Here is a 22,302-nt window from a genome sequence, read left to right as displayed (position 1 = left end):
CTGGTGATTTTTTTGGATATATGTATGTGTATGTATATATATATATCCAACCCAAAGAATCAACAGAAAATATCACTTTAATTGTTTTGTCCCAAATTTGTATACCTTTTATTTCCTTTTCTTATTGTGCTAGCTAGGACTTCATTACACATTGAATAGGATTAGACAGAAATTATATCCTTGCCTTGTTCCTGATATTAGCAGGGAAGGCTTCTAATTTCTTGCCCTTGGTTATATTGTTACCTATAGTTTGGGGTGGAGGAAGCTGCAGTTTTTTAAAAGTTAAATTGAGGGATTTTCATTTTATTCAGGTTTATAATTCAGTTTAGTCACTCAGTTGTGTCAGACTCTTTGCAATCCCATGGACTGCAGTATGCCAGGCTTCCCTGTCAATCACCAACTCCTGGAGTTTACTCAAACTCCTGTCCATCGAGTTGGTGATGCCATCCAACGATCTCATCCTCTGTCATCCCCTTCTCCTCTGGCCTTCAGTCTTTTCCAGCATCAGGGTCTTTTCAAATGAGTCAGTTCTTCACATCAGGTGGCCAAAGTATTGGAGTTTCAGCTTCAGCATCAGTCCTTCCAATGAGTATTCTGGACTGATTTCCTTTAGGATGGACTGGTTGAATCTCCTTGCTGTCCAAGGGACTCTCAAGAGTCTTCTCCAACACCACAATTCAAAAGCATCAATTCTTCGGTGCTTAGGTTTCTTTATAGCCCAACTCTTACATCCATACATGACTACTGGAAAAACCAAAACTTTGACTAGATGGACCATTGTCAGCAAAGTAATGTTTCTGCTTTTTAAGGTGCTGTCTAGGTTGGTCATAACTTTTCTTTCAAGGAGCAAGCATCTTTTAATTTCATGGCTGCAGTCACTATTGGCAGTGATTTTGGAGCCCCCCAAAATAGTCTGTCACTGTTCCCCTTGTTTCCCCATCTATTTGCCATGAAGTGATGGGACCAGATGCCATCATCTTCGTTTTCTGAATGTTGAACTTTAAGCCAGCTTTTCACTCTCTCCTTTCACTTTCATCAAGACACTCTTTAGTTCTTCTTCACTTCGTGCCATAAGGGTGGTGTCATCTGCATATCTGAGGTTATTGATATTTCTCCCAGCAGTCTTAATTCCAGCTTGTGCTTCATCCAGCCCAGCGTTTCTCATGATGTACTCTGTATATATGTTAAATAAGCAGGATGACAATATACAGCCTTGATGTACTCCTTTCCCGATTTGGAACCAGTCTATTGTTCATGTTCAGTTCTAACTGTTGCTTCTTGACCTGCATACAGATTTCTCAGGAGGCAGGTAAGGTGGTCTGGTATTCCCATCTCTTGAAGAATTTTCCAGTTTGTTGTGATCCACACAGTCAAAGGCTTTGGCATAGTCAATAAAGCAGAAGTAGATGTTTTTCTGGAACTCTGTCATTTTTTCAATGATCCATCAGATGTTGGCAATTTGATATCTGGTTCCTCTGCCTTTTCTAAATCCAGCTTGAACATCTGGAAGTTCACGGTTCACTTACTATTGAAGCCTGGGTTGGAGAATTTTGAGCAGTACTTTGCTAGCATGTGAGATGAGTGCAGTTGTGTGGTAGTTTGAGCATTCTTTGGCATTGCCTTTCTTTGGGATTGGAATGAAAACTGACCTTTTCCAGTCCTGTGGCCACTGCTGAGTTTTCCAAATTTGCTGGCATATTGAGTGCAGCACTTTCACAGCATCATCTTTTAGGATTTGAAATAGCTTAACTGGAATTCCATCACCTCCACTAGCTTTGTTTGTAGTGATTCTTCCTAAGGCCCACTTGACTTCACATTCCAGGATGTCTGGCCTTAGGTGAGTGATCACACCATCATGATTATCTGGGTCATGAAGATCTTTTTCGTACAGTTCTTCTGTGTATTCTTGCCACGTCTTCTTAATATCTTCTGCTTTGCATGAAAGGTTCCCTTGGTATCACTAATTTTCTTGAAGAAATCTCTAATCTTTCCCCTTCTATTGTTTTCCTGTATTTCTTTGCATTGATCACTGAGGAAGGCTTTCTTATCTCTCCTTGCTATTCTTTGGAACTGTGCATTCAAATGGGTATATCTTTCCTTTTCTCCTTTGCCTTTCACTTCTCTTCTATTCACAGCTATTTGTAAAGCCTCCTCAGACAACCATTTTGCCTTTTTGCATTTCTTTTTATTGGGGATGGTCCTGCCTCCTGTACAGTGTCACAAACATCCGTCCATAATTCTTCAGGGACTCTATCAGATCTAATCCCTTGAATCTGTTTTTCATTTCCAATGTATAATCGTAAGGGATTTGATTTAGGTCATACCTGAATGGTCTAGTGGATTTCCCTACTTTCTTCAGTTTAAGTCTGAATTTGGCAATAAGGAGTTCATGATCTGAGCCACAGTCAATTCCCAGTCTCTTTATAGTTTTTGCTGACTGTATAGAACTTCTCCATTTTTGGCTGCAAAGAATGTAGTCAGTCTGATTTTGGTATTGACCATCTGGTGATGTCCATGTGTAGAGTCTTCTCCTGTGTTATTGGAAGAGGGTGTTTGCTATGAGTGGTGCGTTCTCTTGGCAAAACTCTATTAGTCCTTGCCCTGCTTCATTCTGTACTCCAAGGCCAAATTTGCCTGTTATTCCAGGTAGCTCTTGACTTCTTACTTTTGCATTCCAGTCCCCTATAATGAAAAGGACATCTTTTTTGGGTGTTAGTTCTAGAAGTTCTTGTAGGTCCTCATAGAACCATTGAACTTCAACTTCTTCAGCATTACTCGTCGGGGCATAGACTTGGGTTGCTGTGGTATTGAATGGTTTGCCTTGGAAACAAACAGAGATCATTCACGGAGAGTTTTTATTGTGTATATAGAATATTGTCAAATGGTTTTTTCATGTCAATGCATATGATTTTTCTTATCTATTGATGTGTAGTGGATTATGGTGGCCAATTTTTGAATGTTGAACCAGCCTTGCCTACCTAGAATAAATCACACTTGGTTATGGTTTATAATTCTTTTTATATAATTTTGCATTCAATTTGCTAACATTTTGTTGAGTATTTTTGCATTCATGATATATACTGGTCTGTAGTTTTCCCTTCTTGTAATGTCTTTATCTTGTTCTGATACTAGGATTATGCTAGCCTCATAGAATGAGTTAAGAAGTATTCCCTCATATTTTCTTGAAGATTTTGTAGAGAACTGGTATTTCTTCCATAAGTCTGGTAGAATTCAGCAGTGAAACTGTCTGGGCCTGTTACTTTCTTTGTTGGCAAGTTATTAACTACTGATTCAATTGTTTTAATAATGATAGGCCTATTCAGATAATCTACTTCTCATATGGATTTTAGTAGGCTTTCAAGTAGTTGGTCCCTTTCATCTAATTTACTAAACTTGTGAGCATAGAATTGTTCGTAATATTCTTTCATTTTTTATTCTCCATGGACTCATTAGCTGATGACCCCTTTTGTACTTCTGATATTGGTAAACTTGTCTTCTCTTTTTTTTTCTTTGTTAGTTTGGCTAAAGGCTTATTTATTTTACTGATCTGTTTAAAGAGCCCAAATTTTTGGCTTCATTGATTTTGTGTTACTCTCCTCTCTTCAATTTCATTGCTTCTCTTAATTTTTTAATTTCTTTTCTTCTGCTTGCTTGATGCTTAAATTTCTATTCTTTCTTTCGTTTCCTAAGGTGGAATCTTATGTTATTGATGGTTAGATCTCTTGTTTTCTAATACATGCATTTAATGCCATAAATTAATTTCCTAATGCTTTTGCTGCATCCTGTACATTTTCATAAGTAGTATTTATTTTCACTTTCATTTAATTCAAAATAATTTTAGATTTCTATTGAGACTTTTTCTTTGACCCATCTGTTATTTATATTTATGGTGTTTAATCTCCAAATATTTGGGGATTTTTCTGGTACTGATTTCTAGCTTCATTCCATCATGGTCTCATAACACAGTTTGTATGATTTCTGTTTTTTTAAATTGTTGGAGTATGTGCATTATGGCCCAGAAAGAGGTCTGTCTTGAGAAGTGTTTGCCTGAAAGCTTGAGAAGTGTATGCATTCTGTTGTTAGAATATTCTGTAAATGTTAACTAGATCAAGTTGATTGATAGTTCTGATTAGGTCAGCTATATCCTTACTTATTTGCTCTCTGTTCCATCTGTCAAATTATATCAAGAGAGGTTTTGGTATATTGTAAATGTTGTGTTTATATGGAAATGTTGAATTACTCTTTTAAAAGTGTATCACAGTGATTTGATACCTGTCAATGTTCATTTATTTGGAGAAGGAAATGGCAACCCACTCCAGTGTTCTTGCCTGGAGAATCCCAGGGACGGGAGTAACCCCAGTGGGCTGCCGTCCCTGGGGTCACACAGTCGGACACGACTGAAGTGACTTAGCAGGAATGTTCATTTATAATCAGACATTTTTATTTCAGACATTTTTATTTTCTTTCTCCTTGAAAGGGGAATTTCTTTTTTTTTTTACATTGTACTTTCTCCCATAGATTTCTCCTAAAGTAATACTTCTATGCTTAAAATAATTTATTATACTTAGAACAAAAGTATGTACATACTTTTTATGATAAAAATACTCAGAAAACTAGGAATAGAAGGAAACTTTCCTAACATGATAAAGGTCATTTATAAAAATTTGCAGCTAACATGATACTTAGTTATACGTTATAAATTGTGAAAGATTGAAAACTTTTCCCATAAGATCAGGAGCAAGACAGAGATACCAGCTTTGCTACTACTAATCAACATTGCATTAGAAGCCCTAGCCAGTGCAGTTGGGCAAGAGAAAAAAATAAAAGGCATCCACACTTATAAGAAGTAAACCTGTTAATTTGTTGATAACATGATTCCACAAATAGAGCACTCTAAAGATTCCTGATGCACCAGAAAATTAGTTGTAGGTGATTCAACAGAGTTGCAGGTTTCAAGGTATTTTAAAAAATCAGTTGTGTTTTTTACACTCACAGTGAAAAATCTAAAAAAGGAAATTTTGAAATTTCATTTACAGTAGTATCCAAAAGGATAAAATACGAGGAATAAATGTAACCAAAGAAGCAAAACATTTATACACTGAAAATTGCAAAAAAGTTGCAAGAAGAAATCCCAAGTTTATAGATTGCAAGACTTAATGTTGTGAAAGTGTCAGTACTTCCAAAAGTGATCTGCAGATTCAGTGCAGTGCCTATCAAAATTCCAAATGTCTTTCTTGGAGAAATGGAGAAGTTGAGCTTCAAATTCATATGGAATACAACAAATTCCAAATAGCCAAAGCCATACTGCAAAAGAAAAACAAATTTGAAGGACTCATAGTTCATAACTACAAAACTTACTATAAAGCTACTGTAATTAAAATAGTGTGCAATTAGCATAAGGTTAGATATATAGATCAGTCAGTAGAATAGGATTGAGACTCCAGAAGTAAAACCATACACCTGTGGCCAGTTGATTTTCTGTAAGAGTGCCAGGATCATTCAGTGAAAGATTGTCTCTTCAATAAAAGGTCTGTGACAAGTGGGTATCCACATGTAAAGAAATGAAGCTGAGCTCTTATCTCACTCCATACACAGAGATTAACTCAAAATGGATCAAAGACCTAAATTAAAGTCTTTGACCTAAAACTATAAAACTCTTAGAAAAAAATGTAAGGGTGAGTCTTCATGACCTCATATCTGACAGTGGATTCTTTTGTTATAACACCAGAAGCACAAGCAACAGAAGAAAGACAAATTGGAATTTCTCAGAATTAGTGCCGTTGTGCACCAAAGGACATTATCAAGAAAGTGGAAAAGATGACCTGTGGAATGGGAGAAAATATTTGCAAATTATATGTCCAGTGAGGATCTACTATCAGAATATATAAAAAATTCATACACTCAACAATAAAAAGGCAACTGAACTTAAAAATGGATAGAAGACATTAACAGACATTTCTCCATGGGAGATACATTGAAACAAATGGCCAACAAGCACATGAAAAGGTATTCAGCTTCATTGGTTATTAAGGAAATGCAAATCAAATTCACAGTGAGATACTCTTTCAATAGTTTCAGCAGATTTGCTGTAATTAAACAGTTGAAAAATAACAAGTGTTGACAAGGACATGGAGAAGTAGGAACCTTTGTACATTGCTTGTGGGAATGTAAAATGGTGAAGCCCCTTTGAAAAAGAGTTTTGGAGTTTCTCAAAAATATAAATAGAATTAACGTTTTTTGTTCAGTCACCCAGTCATGTCCGACTCTTTTGCGACCCCATGGACTGCAGCATGCCAGGCCTCCCTGTCCCTCACCATCTCCAGAAGTTTGTCCAAGTTCATGTCCATTGCATGGGTGATGCCATCCAACCATCTCGTTCTTGGATGCCCTCTTCTCCTTCTGTCCTTGGTCTTCCCCAGCATCAGGGACTTTTCCAGTGAGTCGGCTGTTTGCCTCAGGTGACCAAAATTATCACGTGACCCAGCAATTCCACTCCTATGTGTATACCCAAAAGAATTGAAAATAGTTACTCAAACAAATACTTGTGTTTGTTCATAGCAGCACTATTCACCAGAAAATGAAACCAACCCAAATGTTCATCAGTAGATGAATGGCTAAATAAGTGGTGTTGTATGTACATACCATGCAATATTATTCAGCCATAAAAAGGACTGACGTATTGATACGTGCTACAACATGGAGGAACCTCAAAACCACTATACTAAATGAAAGAAGCCAGACATGAAAGACTGCATATTCTATGATTTATTTTATATTAAATATTCCAAATAAGCATATCAAAAGATTAGAATAGCAAATTAGTAGTCACCAGAGAATGGGAAGGAGGGTGGTCATAGGGGAAGATTATTTATAGGGTATAGTGTGTTCTTCTGACACACTGAAAAAGTTCTGAGACTAGAGGGAGTTGGTTTTCAAATAAAGTGAAGGCACTAAATGCCACTGAATTATACATTTTAAAATGGCTGTGTGCTATGTGATTTTCACTTTAAAAAACATATAAACCTAACATTAACTTTTTAAATTGTATAACTATGCAGTTTTAAGTTCTTTAATATTTCATTTGGGAATTAGAGTTGTTGTATAATAAATATTTTATAGATTTTGTTAAATAGTGGTTTTAAAGTCATTATAAATAAAATTTATTGACAATTCATCCTAAGGGTATGAATTTTTTAGTGCCGTTTAGTTCATGTATCCATGGATAAGTGCTAAAGGGTTCAGCATCAATTCCATTCCTGTTTTATTTTTATTTTTGACCTTAAATCCCACAACCATTGTTTATTATAAAGGTTAACCCTGATCGTCATGATTGGTAGAATTTCTGGTAGTAATCGTGGGCACCAGGGTCTCCAGACTTTTGAATTTGCAGCTATTAGCAGTGTTCAGTGTCCTCATCTTGGTTGAGGATGTCTTTGATCTTTTTTTTTGGAAACCTATCTACATATTTCTGACAGTAAGATCACCAGGGCTTTGAAGGTGAACTGGTAGATTGCAAAAATCTGGGGTATGTGACCACCACCCTTCACATGGACACTGAGGTCCATGCCAGCTAATTGCTCCTTCCCAAGAAGTAGAACCGTTGCTGGGAGCTTGTATTATAGCTGTGCATGGGTGGATCAACTCTGGGGGTAACCCATTCACCTACAGAGACTGTTGCCCTCTTTGCAGTGTGCCGTGACTATGGCCATCTTCTTGTGTCTGAAGATCTGTGCCAGGTGCCAGGGGCCCTTGGATGACATGACACTGGTGTAGACAAGAGATCTTCATTGTGAGGTGCCTCAACTAGAAGAAAGTCCTATTTTATGTTTTATTAGACTTGAACGTTGGGAAACATTGTTAATATTAATAAGTAGATGGTAGTGGAAAGGATTTTGTACATCAGCATCACATAGTTCTTTGAACTTCTGGATCATATGCCAGAAAGCACATATTGATTTAATGTAAAGTTTAGTTTTAATGATTTATCAACTGATAAATGATTTTCCTTCATTTTTGAAATTGAAGGACTAGGGAAAAATGCGTAAAAATGTGGCAATCATGAGTCATTCACTACTTTCTCAACACCTACACCAGTATTTCTAGTTGGCTCTATGTTAAGTGCTTCAGAGGTTTTTGCCTCTCAGGGAAATCTATCATAGTAAAAGACATGGAGGCTGGAGAAATATTTCTTCTGTAAAATGAAGTGGTGTAATTGTTAAAGGGAAGAAAGAAAAGGTGAACTTTTATGACACAGGTACAGCAGTTTTTAAAATAATTATGTATAGAAATAAAAAAATCTGTTGCCCATAAAACCTTTCTATCCCCATGTACCTCTTGAAAAATTGTATATACCTGCAGGGTGTTGAACTCTCTCAGAGATTTTGTACAAAGTGCTTCATACTGCCTTCAGAATAGGAATCTTTGAATAGTTTGAGAATTCTATGTACTATGAATAAAAAGACTAAAAAAAAATAGAATTTGGCCCCAAGGCAGTTTCTTTCAAAATAAGCTTATTTTGTTTCTAGATTGTGTCAGGATTAAATGTAAAATTGGCTTCTCTTATAATTCCTTTTCTAAAATTTTTCCCAGGTCAATGAATGGTCATTGAAGATAAGAAAGGAAATGAGAGTTGTTGACAGGCAAATAAGAGGTAAATTACTATTTTATGTCTCTTATCCTGTTGCTGTATTTTGCATTAGTTCATAAAAATAAGCTGAATCTACATGCAGAAAACATAGTTTATATTATTTATAGCTCTAATTATTTGCTTTCTAATTATAAGAAAAATAAGATATAATCAACTCAAAGAAACTTTACATTTTAAAAGAAGTAAATCTTTCCTGGAGCCTGAAATTCAGCTATTCAAGGGGAAGGGACCATGTTCATTCAGCTCTGATATCCTAGAGTCTAGGTTCGTGTTGGAAACAAAGCAGGTGCTCACGTTCTATGATAGAATAATGGCCTCCCAAAGATGTCCATGTCCTAATACCCAGAACCTGTGAATATGTTACCTTACATGGCAAAAAGGAACTTGCACATTTGATTAGAGATCTTGAGATGGGGAGATTATCCTGGGTTCTCTGGGTGGGCCCATTGTAATCACAAGAGTCCTTATAAAAGGGAAGCAGTATGTTGAGGAAAGGAGTTGTGACCACAGAACCAGATGGTGGAATGGTTTGCTTTGAAGATGAAGGAAGAAGACATAAGCTAAGGAATGCATTTGACCTCTAGAAACTAGAAAAGGCAAGGAAATGGATTCTTTCTTGAAGCTTCCAGAAGAAATGCAGCTTTTCCAACACCTTGATTTTATTATATATTTATTTGTGGTTGCTCTGGGTCTTTGTTGCTGGGCGTGGGCTTTCTCTAGTTGTCGTGAGCAGGCTTCTCTGCAGTGGTTTCTCTTGTGCAGCACAGGCTCTGGGCGCATGGACTTCAGTAATTGTGGCAGGCGGGCTCAGCAGTTGCCGAGTGTGGGCTCTAGATCATGCAGGCTTCATTAGCTGTGGCACACTGACTCAGTAGTTATGGCTCATGGGCCCTAGGGTGAGCTCAGTAGTTGTTGTGAACAGGCTTTAGTTGCTCTGTGGCATGTGAAATCTTCCTGGACCATGGGTCAAACCCATGTCCCCTGCACTGGCGGGTGGGTTCTTATTCACTATACCATCAGGGAAGTCCAACAATACTTTGATTTTAGACTTCTGTTCACCAGAATTAAAGAATAAATTTTTGTTGTTTTAAGCGTTTAAAAAAAAAACACCTAAATAAACTTCTTCCTATTATAAAGAAATGGTTTTATGGAAGTCAGATTAAATAAATTGTACACTCATGTTCATAACAGCATAATTCTCAATAGCAGAAGGTATAAATAACCCAAATTTCTACTGACAGATGAATACATAAACAAAATGAAGTATATACATACAATGGGATATTTATTCAGTCTTTAAAAAGAAGGAAATTCTGATACATGCTAGCACATAAATGAGTCATGAAAGCATTATGAAGTAAAATAAGCCAGACACAATGGGACAAATACTCTGATTACACTGAGTCTAATTTATAGAGAAGAAAGCAGAATAGTGATTACCAGGGAATGTGAAGAAGGAAAAATGGAGAGTCACTGTTAATGTGAACAGAGTTTCAACATGAGATGGAGGGAAAGTTCAGGACATAGTGGTGATGGCTGTACAACAGTGTAAGTGTACTTGATATCAATGAACTGTATATTTTTAAATGGTTTGCATTCATCAGTTTATGTACATAGGATATCAGTTATATGTGGAATGTAAGCTATGATACAAATGAACATAACTATGAGACAGAAACAGACTCAGAGATAGAGAACAGACTTGTGGTTGCTGGGTGGTGAGGAAGGTTTAGGAGAGGGAAGGATTGGTCACATGGTAATTAATTCTGTATTTAAATAAATTTGGGGGGGGTGGTGGGCATTAGGAGAGGGAAAGATTGGTCAAGTGGTAATTAATTCTGTATTTAATTTTAGATACTAATTTTAGCCATGATAGCATTTTCCACAGCACTGTACCATTTTACATCCCTGACATCAAGGACTAAGACAATCAGAAACAACCACAGGGACTTCCCTGGTGGTCCAGTGGCTTAGACACTGTACTTCCACTGCAGAGGGCCTGGGTTTGATCTCTGGTCATGGAAGTAGATCCCACATGCCACCACTAAGACTTGGTATGGCCAAATAAATAAAATATTTTAAAAATAACAAAGAGAAGCAACCACATGTACTGAGGAATATAGGTGGTCACTGTGCATGCCCAGGGAAATACACAGGTTCTGAAAAGACCTGAAAAGGCTAAGTTTACATCTCAGGATGAACTCAGTACAGAGATACCCTACAGCAATAAAACCAAACAAAAAAGCCTGTTAAACCCTGGGGAAGTAGGAAAATCTAATTTCCAGAGTTATCATCTTAAAAAGCTTAAATGTCCAGTTTTCAAAATAGCAACAAGATCACAAGGTATCAAAAAAAAACAGGGAAGTATGGACCATTGAAAGGAATGAACAGAAAACTTCCTGATAAAGACCAGATTGACAGATTTACTAAACAAGACTTTAAAACAACCATCTTAAAGACATGCAAAGAACTAAAGTAAGGTGGAACAAAGTCAAGAAAATGATAATAAGCAAAATGGAAGTATCAGTAAAGAGACAGAAAACATGAACAAGAAGCAAAAAGAAATTATGCACTTGGAAAATATAATATTCAATGAAAAAATTTCTAGAGTTATTCAGAAGCAGAGTTGAGCAGGCAGAAGAATTAATGAACTTGAAAATAGTACAATTGAAAGGGTCAAGCCTGAGGAACAGAAGGAAAAAAAAAATGAAGCAAACAGAGCCTAAGGGACCTGTTGGAAACCATCAGTTGGGGCAGCATACACATTGTGGATGTCCCAGAAGGAAAGGAAAGAGAGAAGGTGCAAAGAGATTATTTGAGGAAATAAAGATAAAAACTTAACATATTTCATGAAAAATGTGAATATAACCACCCAAGAAGCTCCACACACTCTAAGGTGGAATAAACTCAAGAGGCCCATGCCAAGGCATATTATAATCAAACTATAGAAAGACAAGGGGTGAATGTTTAAAGCAGCAAGAAATGGCTTGTCACATACAAGGGATCCTGAATAAGACTTTCAACAGATTTCTCATCAGAAATATTGAGCGCCAGAAGGAAGTGAGTTTATATATTTAAAGTGCTGGAAGAAGATACCTGTATATCAAGAATCCTATATCCAGCAAAACAAAGGAGGGACCGTCCTACTTAAACGAAAGCTCATTGGGTTTGTTATCACTAGACCTGCCTGGCAAGAAATGCTAAAGCATGTCCTTCAGGTTGATAGATAGTAACAAACTGTTACTGTAGATAGTTACAATAGATAGTAACTTGAAGCTATAATGAAAAAATAAATATCTCCATTAAAGATAAATACATGGGCAATTTTGAAAGCTAATATTTTTGTAAGTTTGGTTTGTAACTTCATTTTTTGTTTTCACATGATTTAGGAAACTTGTGCATTTAAAAATATGTTAGGCTTTATTTTGTAACATATAGTGCAGAAAGATGTACTTTTGTGACATTAGTAACTGAATGGGGGTGCAGACAAAACTGTAAAGAAGTAAAGTTTTTGTATAATATTAAAGTTAAGCTCATATAAATTCAAATTAGTGTTATCACATTAGTATATTAAGTGCATTTACCATGATAATCACAAAGAAAGTAGCTGTAAATTATACTCAAAAGCAAATGAAAAGGAACTTGAAATAAGACACATAAGCACAGAAGAAGATAATGTAGGAAATCAAAGTTAAAAAACTGTAAGACCTACAGACAAAAGAGGCAAAATGGAAGAATTAAGCTCCTGCTCATCAGTAATTACTTTTTTTAAATTAATTTTTGTTGGCATATAGTTGCTTTACAATGTTGTGTTAGTTTTTGCTGTACAGAAACTAACACAACATTGTATACATATATGTATACAATGTATACATATTGTATATTATGTATATTATATGTATACATATATCTTCTCTTTTAAAGATTTCCTTCCCATATTAATTACTTTAAATGTAAATAAATTAAATTCTCCAATCAAAAATAGATCTTGGCAGAATGGGAGAAAATGACCCTAGTGTGTCCTGTATATAAGAGATTCACTTTAGATCCAAAGATACAAATAGGTTTTGAAAGTGAAAGAAAGGAAAAAAGATATGCCATGGAAATAGTAACTTAAAGGATGGAGGTTGCTGTACTAATATAAGATAAACTTTAAATCAGAAAAGATTATAAGAGTCAAAGAAGGACATTATATTTTAACACAATAAGATGTAACAGTTACGTACGTCTATGCACCTAATGACACATGGTTAAAATATATGAAGGAAAGTAGATTCTACAACAGTAGTTGAAGACTTTAATATAACTCATTTCCAAAAGTGAATATATAACAATCAGACAAATTAGTAAGGATCAAAGATGACTTGAACAACACAACAATCAACTAGATCCAAGAGACGTATATTGCCGGGGACCAGCCCCGGCTGATCCAGGGTATTCGAAGGAGAGACGGCATCGGCGAAGATCAGGAAATAATTGCTTAATTAAACGTTAATTAAAGATATAAAGAGTGATAGAATGAGGATAGCTCAGTAGGGAAATTCAGTGGAGAAAAGAGGCTGAGTAGCTTGGTTTACGCGGGGGACCAATAAAACTTCAAGACAAGAAGCTTGCACCACTTACGTAGGCCGCAGGCGTCCTTCCGTTCTCCCGAAGGAGAGGAGACACTGAGGCCTCCCCGGTCGGATCTTAGAAGCCCAGGCATAATTAGTAAGCATGGTGGGTTCCGCGCTCCAGATGGAGACTCAACCAGAGTGAGAGAGAGAGAGCGACATGGGGAGACCAGTATTTCGAGAAACTGATCCCAATTCTTTATTTTCCAGAGTCTGTTTTTATACACTAAGATGTTATACAAAAGTCACGTGGGGACAGCAGTCCTGACTTTTATTAAAGTCAGGTGCTTCACACAAATGTATACAGAGGTCTTAGGGGTGTTACATCATCTTCTGGCCAGGGGGGCCTGCTGACAATTTACGACCCTCTCCTTGTGACAGCGGTCAGTCAATCAGGACACTTATTTCTCCAGGGCTGATTATTCTCAAAACAGACGCCACCCAAATAAAGTTACATTCCTACAGGGTGAGGGTGTAGTGGGTTTTAGTTAAGGAAAGAATTTACTTAGCCTAAGGTCTAACGTGATTAATATCAAAGGTTAATTCTATATATTCATTAATGTGTGTAAGGGCAGGGGATATGGAGACTTAGCAACAAACATTGGCTCAACAAATGAAAAACCCTTCACCAATACAATTTCTAATCAGCCCACTATACTTATACTTATAGTTTTCTAACTTCTCTAAAGAACCTGTTTTTAGAGGGTTTAAAGCATCTTGTGCCTCTCACGGTTGGGAGGCTGTGAGCAATCACATGTGGCCGGAGGAGCCTGTCAGGCAGGCTAGAGAACCTTCAGAGGAGTTTGTAGGTTAAAACACTCTTGTCACACCCAAGAGTTTTTATTGACTGGAGCTCTAGGTTAACTCCTTCTCCGAAAGAGGTGGTGGGGGACAGCCCCCCGTAAAGTCAGAGGTGTAGGTAAGAGCACAAAGTAGTAAAGTAGGCAGGCTCTGGTTATGGGGGTAGATGCTCGAGGAGTTCCAGGGGGACTCCTGAGGCTCGATCCCGCCTTTGCGTATGTCGAGCCTCCTTCCTCATGACCTTTGCCATGGGCGGAGTACCTCACTCTGGCCCCCAACAATATATAGAATATTCAATGCAACAACAACAGAATATACATTCTTAAGTGCACAAGGTACATTATCCAGGATAGATTTTCAAATTGTGGATGAAGAAGTTAAATTATCTGTTTGCCAGTAATGTGATCTTACATGTATAAAACCCTAAAGATTTCACAACCCAACTATTAGAACTAGTAAATGAATTTAGCAAAGTAGCAAGATACAAAACAAAAATCAGTTGTATTATTCTGTATGCTAGTAGCTGGAAAAGAAAATTAAGAAAACAGTGCCATTTATAATAGTACCAAAAATAAAATACTTAGGAATTACCTTAACCTAGGAGGTGAAAGGCTTATGATGAAAGCTATAAGATATTGCTGAAAGAAATTAAAGGCATAAATACATGGGAAGACATCCTATATTCATGGATTAGAATAATTAACTGTTAAGATGTCGTAGCACTCAGTGTGATCTATAGAGTCAATGCAATCCTTATCAAAATCCCAATAAAGTTTTTTGAAGAAATGGAAAAAGATCTGTCCTAAACTTCATATGGGATCTCAAGGGATTCCAGAGAGCAAAAAAAATAAACATTGAAAAAGAACAAAATTGGAAATTCACACCTCTTTATTTCAAACCCTATTGGATATTTACAGAACATTCCATCCAAAAGCAGCAGAATACATATTCTTTTCAGGTACACATGGAACATTCTCCAGGATAAATCACACAGTGGACCACAAAACAAGATCAAAAGACTATCAACCATCTTTTCTAACTACAATGCTATGAGACTGCAATACTGTGAGAAATCAACTACAAAGGGGAAAAAACTGCAAACACAAACTCATAGAGACTAAACAGTATGCTACCCAAAAGCCAGTGGGTTACTGAAGAACTCAAAGAGGAAACCAAAAAATACTTAGAGTCAGGGAACTCCCTGGCAGTCCAGTGTTTTGGACTCTGTACTCTTCCGCCTAGGGCCCAGGTTTGATCCCTGGTTGAGGAAGTAAGATCCCACAAGCCATGCAGTGCAGCAAAAGAAAAGAAAAAAATAATTATGTGGAGTCAAGTGAAAATGGAAACACAGTAATCCAGAATCTATGGCATACAGCAAAAGCAGTTCTGAGGGAAGTTTATAGCAATATAAGCCTACCACAGGAAATAAGAAAAAAATTTCAAATAAAGGAACTAGGATAAATAACTTGCAAACCCAGTTAGTAGGAGGAATGAATAAAGAAGATCAGAGAAAAAATAAATGAAATAGAAAAAGTTAAAGAACATTAGAAAGGTTCAGTGAAAGTAAAAGGTGGTTCTTTGAGAAGATAAACAAAATTTAAAAGTCCATAGCTAGACTCGTCAAGAAAAAGAGAGGGCCTAGTAGATAAAATAAAATCAGAAAGGAAAAAGTAGAACTTAAAATTGACACTAGAGAAATACAAAGAATTATAGGAGATTACTATGGACAGATTACTAGAAGAAATGGGTGAATTTTTAGAAATAGAGTCTTCCAAGATTGAATCAAGAAGAATAAAAAATATGAATAGACCTATTACCAGTAATGAAATTAAATCAGCAAGAAAACAACTCCCAAGAAACAGAAGTTGAGGACCAAATGGTCTCATGGGTGAATTCTACCAAATATTTAAAGAAGAGTTTACATCTGTCCTCAAACTATTCCAAAAATTTGAATAGGAAAGAAAACTTCCAAACTCATTCTTTGAGGCCAGCGTCACCCTGATGTCAAAACCAGACAAAGATATCACACACAAAATAGAAAAATACAGGCCAGTATCACTGATGAACATAGATGCAAAAATTCCCAACAAAATATTAGCAACCAAATTAACCAGTACATTGAAAAGGATTATACTCCATGATCAAGTGGCATTTTATCCCAAGGACGCAAGGATGGTTCAGTTTATGCAAATTATACGTTGTGATATACCACGTTAATAAACTGAAGAATAAAAATCATACAGTCCTCTCAATAAATACAGAAAAAACTTTTGACATAATTCAACATCCATTTATGATGTAAAACTCAACAAAGGGACTAGAGAAGGTACATCACTCAACATAATAAAGGCTATATGACAAGCCTACAGCCAACGTCATATTCAAGAGTGAAAAGCTGAAAGAAGGCATTTCCTCTAAGATCAGGAACAAGACAAGGGTGGCTCACTTTTGCGCTCTTTATATAACATAGCCTTGGAAGTCCTAGCCACACAATCAGACAAGAAAAAGATATAAAATGATCCAAACTGGCAAGGAAGAAGAACTGTTACTTTTTGAAGATGACATGATACTATGTATAGAAAACCCTAAAGACACCACCAAATAATTATTAGAAGTAATAAATGAATTCAATAAAGTTGTAGGATACAAAATTAATATAGAGAAATCTTATGTTTTTTTACAACAAACCATCAGAAAGAGAAGTTAAGAAAACAATTCCATTTACAATTGCATCAAAGAGAATAAAGTGCCTAGGAGTAAATCAAATGAAGGAGGTAAAAAACTTGTATTCAGAATACTGTAAGATGTTGATGAAATAAACTGAAAATGACACAAACAACTATACCATGTGAATGAGTTTGAAGAATTAATATTGTTAAAATAACCATACTACTCAAAGTCATCTATAGATTGATTTCAGTACCTATTAGAATTCCAATGGCATTTTTCACTGAACAAATAATCTCAAAGTTATATAGAAACATAAAAAACCTCAAATAGGCAATAAAACTGATTTTAAAAATGGGCAGAGAACCTGAATAGGCATTTTTCCAAAGAAGACATACAGATGGCCAACAAACAAATGAAAAGATGCTCAGCATCACTAATCATCAGGAAAATGCAAATCAAAACCAGAGTGAGACACTATCTCACACCTGTGAAAAATGGCTATTATTAAAACGACAACAAATAAAAATTGTTGGATTGGGATGGGGAGAATGGGGAACCCTTGTGCAATATTGATGGAAACGTAAATTGGTGTAGCAACTGGAAAACAGCACGGAGGTTCTTCAAAAAACTAGAACTACCATATAATGCAGCAGTTACATGTCTGGGTATTTTCCCAAAGGAAACAAAGACACTAATTTGGAATGATATATTCATCCCTATGTTTACTGCAGCATTACTCACAGTAGCCAAGATATGAAAGCAACCTCAGTACCCATGATAGATGAATAGCTAATGATGTTGTATGTGTATACATATACATGCTAGAATATTACTCAGTAATAAAAAGGAATGAAATCTTGTTGTTTGTGACAGCATGATGGACCTCAAGGGAATTATGCTAAGTGAAATGAGACAAAGAAAACACTATGTGATTTCACATATATGTGGAATCTAAAAAACAACAAATGAACAAACATAGCAAAACAGAAACAGTTATTGAAGCAGAGAGCAAACGGTGGTCAGAGGGAGGGGTGCAGGGGAATGAGTGAAACAGATAAGGGAGATCACGAGGTACAAACTTCCAGTTACAAAATAAATGAATCACAGGGATGAAATGTACAGAGTGGGAAATATAATCAATAATAATAATATATCTTTTATGATGATGGGTGGTAACTAGACTTGTGGTGATCATTTTGTAATGTACAGAAACACCAAATCACTCTGCTGTGCACCAGGACCTATCATAGTGCTATAGGTCACTTATAGTTCAAAAAACCACAAACAAGCAAATTCATAGAAAAAGAGATAAGATCTGTGGTCACCAGAGGTCGAGTTTGCAGGGAGTGAGAATTGGATGAAGGTGGTCAAAAGGTACCAACTTCCAGTATAAGATAAATAAGCACTAGGGATGTCATGTATGACAGGATAAATATAATTAATACTGCTGTATGTTATATATGAAAGCTGTTAAGAGAGTAAATCCTGAGTTCTTATCACAAGGAAGAAATGTTTTTCTGTGTTTTGTATCTGTATGAGATGATGGATGTTAACTAAACTTACCATGATCATTTCATGATGTATGTCAGTAAGTCATCACGCTGTTTTGTAATACTTTTAGCATGTTCAGGCTTTCCTTAAGTTGCAGGTTCCTTAATACCAGTACCAACAGACGTTAGAATGGGCTTGCAAAAGCAGTCTTGAAATTTTGTCTGGTGTAATAGGATTTATTTTTCTGTTTAACTTATATTGCTTTAATGTGATATTGGAAATAATATTAGAAATAATTTATTATTTTTATTTGGTTTATATCCTCCTGTTTCCTACTTGACACATTTAGATCACAATGAGAACAGATTTCAGTGCTAGTAAATCTCCTTGTTCTTTAGTCACTAAGTCATGTCCAACTCCTTGCAACCCCATGGAATGCTGCACGCCAGGCTTCGCTGTCCTTCAGTATCTCCCCAAGTTTGCTCAAACTCATCCATTGAGTCAGTGATGCCATCTCCTGGTTTACCCTTAATCTTTTGGTGTTTTGTGTTCTGTTCTAAATTTAGATATCCAAAGAGAAGAAGAAAAAGTGAAACGATCTGTGAAAGATGCTGCCAAGAAGGGTCAGAAGGATGTCTGTGTGGTTCTGGCCAAGGAGATGATCAGGTCAAGGAAGGCCGTGAGCAAGCTCTATGCATCCAAAGCGCACATGAACTCCGTGCTCATGGGGATGAAGAACCAGCTGGGTAAGACAGCAGTTCTTACAACCACCTCATTAACTGAGGCTCTTGCCATATCCTAACACTAGTTTCCTTGAATAGGAAGAACAGTCTCAGTTCTGGCATTTACTCTTTATATTGTCTTAGGTGGGGAGTTACACGAATGCAAAATAATACTTACTATTTTCATTTTTTATTTTACTGTTATTGATTTTCTTTTGCCAGTGTTGTTGAAGTAATGGGAACGTCTACAGCTTAACCTGCTTCATTTAGAATTTAGACTATTTCCTCATGTGAACAGTGTTGAAAAATGACCTGAAGGTTGAGTCCTAGGAATAAGAAGTGGGCCCAGGCCTTAGAGAGAGGACAAAGAAAGAGCTTCCTCTGTCCTGGACCCAGAGCTGCCTCAAGTAGGATTTTAAATAGTCTAAGCTTGGCTTTGGCTTTTACTCCCCTCCTTCTCTTCCTCATCTCTGGCTCTCAGCCTGAGGCTTTCTTACATCTTAGGAACCTGCTGGCCTTGTGTTAGGTATTCAGCATACATATGGACTTAATTTTTTTTTTAACTCATAATATTTAAGAAGAAACCTACTAATCTACTTAGCTTTCAGGATCCAGTATAATATGGTTTGCCATCTTTCACAGGCATCTGTCTCCAGGTCACTGACAGCTTGAGGCATAGGTTACATTTTACATCCAGTTGGTTTCTTTTCTTACTTAATTTTGGCTAAATGAAGAAATCCTAACCCAGAACTAGAGTTCTTTGAGAATGAATGGCAGCAAATGACTGTCAGATAATTTGACAGAGTACAGACTCTGAAATTACAGGGAAATTTTTCCACTAAAGAATATCTTCAGGGAATTCCCTGGTGGTCCAATGGTTAGGACCTCATGCTTTCACTGCCAGGGCCAAGTTCAAGCCTTGGTCTCGGAAACTAAGATCTCACAAGCTGTATGGCGTGGCCAGAAAAAAAAAACAAACAGCATCTTCAACTCTGTCAGTTACTATTCTGATGAGTACATCACATTCAAGAATTAGAAGACTTGAATGTTTCAGTGTAGAGGCTGGTGCCACATGAGTGCCTGATTCATTATTTGGTTGTATTTGGCTCTGAAAGTGTTTCTTTATGTTCAATTTTAACATTTGGATGTGGGTTTTTATTTTTACTATGCCTAATAGTGAATATATCAGTTTCTTTCTCCAGATACTGAAGAAATAATCTATGAATTGAGAAAGAGTTTAAAAAAAATGAGCTATTTATACTGTAGCTTCTTAAGTTTTAAAAACTGTGTTATTTCAGCCCTAAAGTGATGTATTTAGGCTGTTTAAATATTGGATAAATAACCTACATATATGCCTTTTGGACAAGCCAGGTATTCAGTACCAGAGAGAAACAGTGTAATCTTACTGTTATTTTGAAAACTAAATACACTTTACAGCCATCAGTGAAATCTTCATATTCACTTCTGTTTTTTTCTGCAGCCAGCTGAAAAGGTACGTGTTCAATTGACTATAATAAGATTATTTAAAATTTTTTCAGCATTTCCTCTAGTGGATCAACATCAGAAAATGTTTAGCTTATTTTGCGTTTTCTCTTCCTATGAATAAGGCCCTAGAAGGCAATGGCACCCCACTCCAGTACTCTTGCCTGGAAAATCCCATAGATGAAGGAGCCTGGTAGGTTGCAGTCCATGGGGTCGCTAAGAGTCAGACACAACTGAGCAGCTTCACTTTCACTTTTCACTTTCATGCGTTGGAGAAGGAAATGGCAACCCACTCCAGTGTTCTTGCCTGGAGAATCCCAGGGATGGGGGAGCCTGGTAGGCTACCGTCTATGGGGTCACACAGAGTCGGACACGACTGAAGTGACTTAGCATAGCATAGCATAGCATACATAGACTCTTCTCCTCAGTTGCAAAGATAATATATTGGATGCTTATGTACCTAACAAGGGCTTCCCTTGTAGCTCAGCTGGTAAAGAATCCACTTGCAATGCAGGAGACCCTGCTTCGATTCCTGGGTCAGGCAGATCCACTGGAGAAGGGATAGGCCACGCACTCCAGTATTCTTGGGCTTCCCTGGTGGCTCAGCTGGTAAAGAATCCACTTGCAATGTGGGAGACCTGGGTTCGATCCCTGGGTTGGGAAGATCCTGTGGAGAAGGGAACAGCTATTCACTCCAGTATTCTGGCCTGGAGAATTCCATGGACTGTATATCCATGGGGCCGCAAAGGTCGGATAGACTGAGTGACTTTCACATGTACCTAACACCCAGAACCAATAAAATTTGACATTTATTATATTTGCTTCAGTTTTTATATTAGAAAGCAGTATTACTAAACTTGAAACTTCTCTGATATATCTTTCCAACCCCATTCCTTTCTCTTTCAGTCTCCCCAGAGGTAACCATTATCATAACTATTAAAATATATAAAAATGGTATTATATTTTGTGTTTCATTCTGCATTGTTTGCCATTTATCATTGTAAGGTTGAAATATACCCATATAATAATATATTTTGGTATGATATTTACCATACCAACTTAATGATGAGTATGTTTTGAGATGATAAATACATGTTTTTAAGTCCTAGGTCGTATTGCATCCTTTGAATGTATCACATTTTATTTTTCTTTTCCCTATTGATGGACACTTAAGCTTTTCTCAGTTTTTACTATTACTAACAGTGCTGCTTTGAATGTCTTCACTTTTGCACATGTGTTTCTTTAGGACAGTTATATCCTCAGAAGTGGAATTGCTGCATTAAAAATAGCTGGGTTTAAATTTTACTAGAACTGCAAAATTGCTCTCCAAAGAGGCTAATTTGTGTTCCCACCAGCAGCGGATGAGGGTTCTTTTTTTGAACCTTTTCATCAGTCCTTGTCAGACTTTTTAATTTTTTTTTTTTTTAGACTTTTTAATTTTTGAGAAATGTTATAACATGTCTCTGGGAACTAGTGGGCTTGATCATGCTCTTCTGTTCACCTTTTCTTCCTATATACTGAATCCAAAATATCTTTTCAAGGAATTACAGCTCACAAATATTCACTAATCTACATGAAAAAAATCTCTTGTAGCATGTACTTCCAATAGTGAACATAACACACAAACAGCGTAGTTAAGAGCCTATTATTCTTTTTTTTTTTTTTTTTAACTTTACAGTATTGTATTGGTTTTGCCATATATCAACATGAATCTGCCACAGGTATACACGTGTTCCCCATCCTGAACCCTCCTCCCTCCTCCCTCCCCTTACCATCCCTCTGGGTCATCCCAGTGCACCAGCCCCAAGCATCCAGTATCGTGCATCAAACCTGGACTGGCAACTCGTTTCATATATGATATTATATATGTTTCAAT

The 22,302-nt window shown here is 36.6% G+C and overlaps 1 protein-coding gene across 1 annotated transcript in view; it reads left to right on the top strand.

Moving 5' to 3' along the window:
• Positions 1-22,302, top strand: part of CHMP3 (charged multivesicular body protein 3) — a 41,435-nt gene that overhangs the window by 5,292 nt on the left and 13,841 nt on the right. The window contains exons 2-3 of the mRNA XM_005900364.2: positions 8,590-8,650; positions 18,789-18,968. Coding sequence (XP_005900426.2) covers positions 8,590-8,650; positions 18,789-18,968 — 241 coding nt within the window. The remainder of the gene's footprint in view (positions 1-8,589; positions 8,651-18,788; positions 18,969-22,302) is intronic.

This window comes from Bos mutus, chromosome 11 (assembly GCF_027580195.1).
Source record: "Bos mutus isolate GX-2022 chromosome 11, NWIPB_WYAK_1.1, whole genome shotgun sequence".
NCBI classification, from domain to species: Eukaryota; Metazoa; Chordata; class Mammalia; order Artiodactyla; family Bovidae; genus Bos; species Bos mutus.
This window is presented reverse-complemented; position numbering and strand designations above follow the sequence as displayed.